This window comes from Tupaia chinensis, unplaced genomic scaffold (assembly GCF_000334495.1).
Source record: "Tupaia chinensis unplaced genomic scaffold, TupChi_1.0 Scaffold000215_1, whole genome shotgun sequence".
In the NCBI taxonomy this organism is placed as follows: Eukaryota; Metazoa; Chordata; class Mammalia; order Scandentia; family Tupaiidae; genus Tupaia; species Tupaia belangeri.
This window is the reverse complement of record NW_006159690.1, coordinates 4,387,051-4,393,843: the sequence shown is the minus strand read 5'-3', so window position 1 is coordinate 4,393,843 and position 6,793 is coordinate 4,387,051. Positions and strand designations below refer to the sequence as shown.

Here is a 6,793-nt window from a genome sequence, read left to right as displayed (position 1 = left end):
TCTTCGCTTGGCTTATCCTGTTTATCTGGCAAAGTAACCTGATAGAGGGGCGCACACTTCCATTGTTCTGAGAAAACAAGCTTGAGACCCTAGTGATGAGTCTCCTGAAGTACCATGCAGGGAATCAGTCCATAAATGGCCCCCTTTCCTACCCTCCTGTCCAGTTTTCCAAGTGGCATGACTGCCTGTCCTGTGCCCATGGGTCCTAATAAAGTGGCCCTTTCTTCATGCCTTTGTTCCCGCAGGGCAGAAGTTGCAGGTTTGAATCTGATTTTATCTGGGTAACAGGGTGAATCAGAACAGTATGGAGGGGGTAGCCTCTTGAAAAGGAGTGCCCAGGGTGTGGTGACAAGGAGGGGGCCTCTTCATGCTCCCAGTTTCTGGCACCCAGATTCGTACCCCCACCTACCACCAGGTATATTGTGGGGAGGGAAGAGACTAGGGCCAGCTCTGACTTGAGTGGGAATCCTAAGTCGGGCTTACTGACTCCTGGACCTGCAACAAGGCGTTTGAGCTCTGAATCTCTTTTTTTCCGATCTGTAAAAGGGAGGTAAGAATACCGGCAACCTCACAGGATTGGCATGAGGGCAAAGGAGTTCGTGGGTGTCAGGCTCTTAGGAGAGTATCTGCCACAGAGAAAGCAGTCAGGATATGTGAGCTTTTAAAAATGGGGCGGGGAGGGGGAAAGGAATAAAAAAACCCTCCTCTGAAGGATAGTGAGGATTTGAGAGACCCACATTTGAGTCATTTGGGCCCGTCGGGAGCTGACACTCAGCAGCTGCTTCTCAGTGGCACGTGCCTGTGGCTTCCATGGGTCCTGCCTGGCTGTTCTTACAGATCTTTTGGGCATCTCTATTAAAACCTAAGAATTAGGGGACCAGCAATTGGTGTAATGGCTATGTTGCTGGACGCTCACGTAGTCGACTGCTGTTCGAGTCCCAGATCTAGTAGCTGAAACTCACGCCAGGCGCATGTGCGTGCGTGCCCAAGATCCCGAGAGGAGAACAGAGGAGAAGGGATTGCGGCATGGCCATTCCCCTGGGGGCTGATTTCTCATTTTCTGTCTCTCTGTCTCTGTCTTTCTGGCAAGCACACGCATCCTATAGCAAAAACTTCTCAAAAACAAAAACAAACAAACAAAAAACCTAATAATTAGGACTTGAACGAATGTATTTTTTCTCTAACTCATTATCTCCTCGGGCAGGAAAGAGGAAGGGAGGAGAAAGCATCTGTTAGTTGTCATTTCCCTAATATTCCCGCTTCATTAAAAACAATAAGCCACTACATAAAAGTCCTCAGGGATTTCCAGAATGCTCTCACTGCCAGCCCAAGTCTGGAAAGTCCTTCCTTACTCCAAGTAGCCAAGCAGCACACCGCAGCTCTGTGGTGTGAGAGGCGATTTCTGTGGGTTATGAATCTCGGATAGCTGCTGCCTATACTGAACCCTGGCCCGGCGGGTTTTGTAATGTTTTGGGTTTGCAGATTGAGCCCATAGGGTTTGAGGATGGTCCACTCGTAATTGCATACTCACGGAGCATTTGGGAAGCATCTCCTGAGTGTCAGAAGGCTTCGGAAGAAGCGTCTTTCTGGATTACCTGCCTTGCTTTTCTGGCTCCTTCCTCCCGAGGGCCCCAGCCCTCCTGAGACCAGAGTAGCGTTTCTCCGTCCTTCTTTGGCTCATCACACCCTAGCTGTGCATTCACACACTTAGAGAATATGTAGAGTGCCTCCTGTGTACCAGGTGGTGGAGGTAGAGCAGAAAATCAGAAAGACACAGTCCCTGACTTGGTGGAGTTTCTATGCCTAGAGTTTAGAATCACTTTTTTTTTTTTTAAGTTTTTTTTTGCTATAGTATACATGTGCTTGCCAGAGAGAGACAGTGAGAGGAAAAGTGAGAAATCAACCCCCGGGGAGATAGCCACCCTGCAGTCCCTTCGCCTTCACTCTCCTTCTGGGATTTTTGGGTACTCACATGTGCCTGGTGAGATTTTTTTCAAGCTGCCAGGTCTGGGACTCAAACCACGGATGGCCATGTGGGAATGCAGTGCCTTTACCACCATGCCACCTGCTGGTCCCTAGAATCACATTTTTTAGAGAAACCTCTGCCTTCCCTTACCAGGACGGATCCTACTGAGAAGACCTTGGGGTACTTGTGCTTCTTCTTTAGCTGCATGGTTGTGGCTTCCGTCTGGGTGATGATTAGTTTGGGTTCCATGATCAGCTGTGAGCACCAGGAGGCCAGGAACCACGCACTTGATCAGTGTTGAATGACTGAGCCAGCAAACGTCGCCTATGTGTCCACCAAAGGCCCTGGCTCAGCAGGCTTTGGCTGGCTAGGGTTGTGGACATCTGACCCCATGCCTCCACTTCTCCCATCTCCCACAGAGATCTCCAACCTGCTGGTGGCTACTAAGAAAGCCCAGGAGTGGCAGCCCGTCTACCCTATGAGCCAGCTGAGTTTCGACCGGATCCTCAAGAAAGATATCATGCAGGTGAGTCATTGCTTCGGTCCTGGGCCCACCTTGGTCTTTTCTCCTCGCTGGGGCAGCCTGGCGGATGGTGGGGAGCGAAGCCTGTGTCTGGGAAAACCCCAGTGGGGAAAGAACAAGGGCTTTCCTTCCGCAGTCAGTGCAGTACAGCCAGTGCCCCTCTATCCCACCTTGCTGATGTTCTTCACTTGCTTTTCCTGATCGAGGTGGAGGTTGGACTTCGTGGGTTCCCTAGGGGTGAGGGGACTATCCTTGTGAGGAAGCACTGATGTGGGCTGTCCCCCCTCATGTCCCCACCATGTGCCTAGTGACAGTGCTTCTGGAGCTCCTGCCAGAGCTTCCTGGTGATGCTTCCAAGCAGTGCAGAGAGCACAGGGAGGGGCAGGAGGACATGCACAGGTCAGGCGTGACACAGAGAAACGTTCCTCAGAAGCAGATCCCTCTCAAGGGCTTAGACCAGGGTCCTAGCCTTCAGAGGGCCTTTTGCCCAGAATCTCCAGTCTTAGCAGACCCAGAATTGGCTAGGAATGTGAAGCTCAGGGCACGCCCCACTTTCTATTTCTCTACCCTCCTTACCTAGAGCCTCACATGGCGGGGTGGGGCCATCAAAAGAGCCAACCTGCCCACAGCCTCAGAGAGGAGTCTTACACCTTGGCGGGACTGCAGCCTGGGGAAGCTGGCGGGCATGAGGCTTATTATCAGTTTACTTTTTTCACGAATCCCTGACACTGCTGGGCGGGGTTTGGAAGGAATAGAACTCATGGCTGTAACTGTCTCACTTCCGTTATGGTAAATGTCTTCGCCGAAGCCCGTTCTTACTGTTCCTGCCCCTCCAGTGTGTCAGTGCAAACATCCTGAGATTAGCATCATCAGAGCTGCAACTTCTCTCTGGGCCTGCCTTCTGTCCCTCCCTCGAGCGTCTGAGCAGTTAGCCACTCTCCTCCATGCTGTCTGCATCCGCTCAGCCAACAGCAACTGGGCCTTTACCCGGGCCAGCACCATGACCACCCTCAGCCGGCTCCCAGCCCTGTGCCAGAGGCAGACGCTGGTTTGTGTAACTAAGTACGGTGATGATGCTATCTTGGGAGGTGCCCCAGGACCCAGCCTGGAGAGGACGGGGCGGCTTCCTGGGGCATGTGCCTCATGGTGGTCCCAGAAGAGAACAGCAAGTTCTGGGCCAAGGCAGCGTGTGCAGCAGGGAGGGAGGCTGAAGTGGGCCAGCGGGGCCTTTGCAGGTTGTGTGGAACCTGACAGCAGGGGACCGTGACCCAGCCACTGGGTGAGTTGTTCTTCTGGGGAAGAGCCACCGTTCTGAAAGCAGTGTCTTCCCAGGCGTGCGTGGGGGCACAACCCTCGTACCCTTGATGGATCGCTTCGTGACAGCTGCAGCTTAATGAATAGGTGCCGGTCCTTGCCAGGATGTAGCAGGCAGGCAACGGATGGCCACTCTGCTGTGACAGATGACAAATGGTGGTATTTGCACAGATTACTATACCTGATTAACGGGCGTACATGGGGGGTCAGGGCTGGTTGCCTGGGTATAGGCCACAGTCCATTTTCTGCGTCTACAGGGAAGTCCTAGAATAGTCAGCCTTCAGGTTACAAGTTTTGTGGGATATCAACGGCTTGACAGCGCATGTTTCATGAAGCACGTTTTGTTTTCCAACTATTAAGAATGTTAAGATCAGGGCCAGCTAAGGGTGGTTAAAGTGCTGGATTCCCACGTGGCCAGCTACAGTTCGAGTCCCACACCTGGCGGCTTCCTTTCTCTCTTTCTCTCTAATCTCTTTCTGGTGAGTACATGTGCCCTGTAGCAAATTTTAAAAATAATAATAATAATAAGTAAATTTAAATATTTTTTTAAAAAAATAAAAGAGTTTTGGAGCCTGCAGGTTGCGTGGTGGTTAAGGTGCTAGAATTTCCACATGGCCCACTGCGATTTGAGTCCCAGACCTAGTGGCTTCCTTTCTCTCTCTCTCTCTTTTTCTCTCTCTCTCTCTCTGGCAAAACTCATGTGATGATGATAATAATGATAATAAATTAAATAAATCTTTAAAAAAAAGAATTTTAAGGTCAGAGTCATTGAAGCTCAAGCCTGGAGGGCCCTTCGAGACAGTTCGTTCCGTGCTCAGGCTTGGCAGATGATCCTTTCTAGTCCACCTGCCCCTTGTCTGGTGGCGGCGTCCCCTCACTGTGAGGGCCTAACCACTCTAGGCTGTGCCTCCATCTTCACTTCCGGGAGAGTATCGGGGCAGACGCAGGTGACATTGGCATCACTCAGTTAAAGCTTAGCATGCACACACGTGTGCGCATATACACTGCATGGATGGATGGGAATGAGGAGTTCTAGTGTGAGAAATGGTGGCCCACTGGCCCGGAGGCTTTCAAACAGAGCATGTAGGCCCAGCAGACAAGTTTCTGCCCACCATGAGCCAGTCTATGCAGGAGTACTTTTTTTTTTTTTTTTTTTTTTTTTTTTTTTGCCATAGGACACATGCACTCATTGGAGAAAAACAGACAGTGAGAGAGAAAATGAGAAATCACCCCCTGAGGGGGTGGCCACTCCCCCAGTCCATTTTCATCAGGATTTTGGCTATGCTCCTCCTGGGATCCTAGGCACGCATACACATGCTCCCAGGGGGATTTTTAAGCCACTGGGTCCAGGACTTGAACCAGGGCCAGACATGTGGAAGTCCAGCAACATAACCACTACCCCATCTGCTGGCCCCTATGTCAAATCTTAATCGATTGTTACAGCAGTCCTAGGGCATAGGTACCATGCTGCCTCCATTTCAGGAAAGTGGGCAGAGACTGAGCACGGTGAGGGATGGCTCCAAGGGAGGATGCCACAGGAGACCCAGGGTTTCGGAGCCCCTCCCCCTGATCTCTGGGCAGGGCTCCTCCCTGAGTCCCTGCTGGAGGCCCGGCGGCACTGATGTGCTGGCTGCTGATGGCACTTCAGCAGTTTTCTCAGTTTTTATTCATTTTTTTTTTTGGAGAGATTTTTGCTATAGGGCGCGTGCACTCGCCAGACAGACAGAGACAGACATTAGAGACAGAAAGCGAGAAATCACCCCCCAGGGCGGATGGTCACGCCGCAATCCCTTCTCCTCCATTCTCCTCTCGGGATCTTGGGCACGCACGCACACGCGCCCGGCGTGAGTTTAAGCCACCAGGTCCGGGATGCGAACTGCAGTCGACTACGTGGGAGTCCAGTGACATAGCCATTACGCTAACTGCTGGTTCCCATGGCAGCAGTTTTCTGACGGATCAAGATTGTGTTTTGGCCACAGGCTGTTCCCGAGGGTCGACAGCAAGGAGCTGTTTAGAGAGCGTGAGGACAGGACAGTCTCCTGGGACCCACTGCTGTGCTGACCAAGTGGGTTTTCATACCCCCAAGGCAGACACTGGCAGCTGCGAGCTGCAGGGGCTTGTCTGTCCTTGTGCCATCTGTCACTCTGTCCCCCTGAGGCTTCAGCCCTCTGCTCTCTCCTCAGGGCGAGCACCTTGGGAGAGGCACGAGGACACACATCTACTCAGGGACCCTGGTGGATTACAAGGATGACGAAGGGACTTCTGAAGAGAAGAGAATAAAAGTGATCCTCAAAGTCCTAGACCCCAGCCACAGGGACATCTCTCTGGCAAGTGCTTTGCTCCCCACCTCCTCACCTCCACCACCCCCCTTTCTGGAACCAGTGGGCCCTGTGTTGGATTGGGAAGAACCTCTGCCTTTATTTTGGCCCAGTGGTTTTCAAAACTGCTTTTTGCTCAGAATTCCTTTCTTCAGATGCAGCGAAAGAGACCTGGATATAAAACACCGGCAAGGAAGGCTGGGTTGAGCAGCACGCCCTGCTCTCGGCCCTCCCGCTCCCATCCACCCCTCTCATTTCCTGACTGAAGCCCCCACAGTGATGCCGTGGGGCAGGCCTGAGCCCAGGACTAGAGCCAAAGGGTCTCAGAGCCCCCCTTACCAGGATCTCACGGGCCATAGCTAACACCAGATCTCGAGCAGAGAGCAGCTGCCTTCGTCTCCTTTTTATTCGAATACAGTGCTGAACATTGTTGCTTCCAAAAGTTTAAAGGAAGAGAAGGGGGCGGGCCTGAGCATCCAGTGGGAAAATTGACAGCTAGCTTTCCCAGGCTGCCTTGCTCTGCAGCCTGGGGGCTTCTAAGTACCTCCCACATCCCGGCCACATGGCCCAGAGGTAAGAGCCCGGCAGTGCCTCTGGACAGCCCGGCCAGGAGAATGGTCTTTAGGATCTGGCCAGGAGGTGGTGGTGTCCATGGACTGTCCCCCTAGTAGG

General features: G+C 52.4%; 1 protein-coding gene across 1 annotated transcript in view; it reads left to right on the top strand.

The window, feature by feature from the left end:
- JAK1 (Janus kinase 1) overlaps positions 1-6,793 on the top strand; it is a 67,246-nt gene that overhangs the window by 45,301 nt on the left and 15,152 nt on the right. The window contains 2 exon segments of the mRNA XM_006147535.3: positions 2,386-2,492; positions 5,987-6,130. Of these exon segments, the coding sequence (XP_006147597.1) occupies positions 2,386-2,492; positions 5,987-6,130 (251 nt within the window).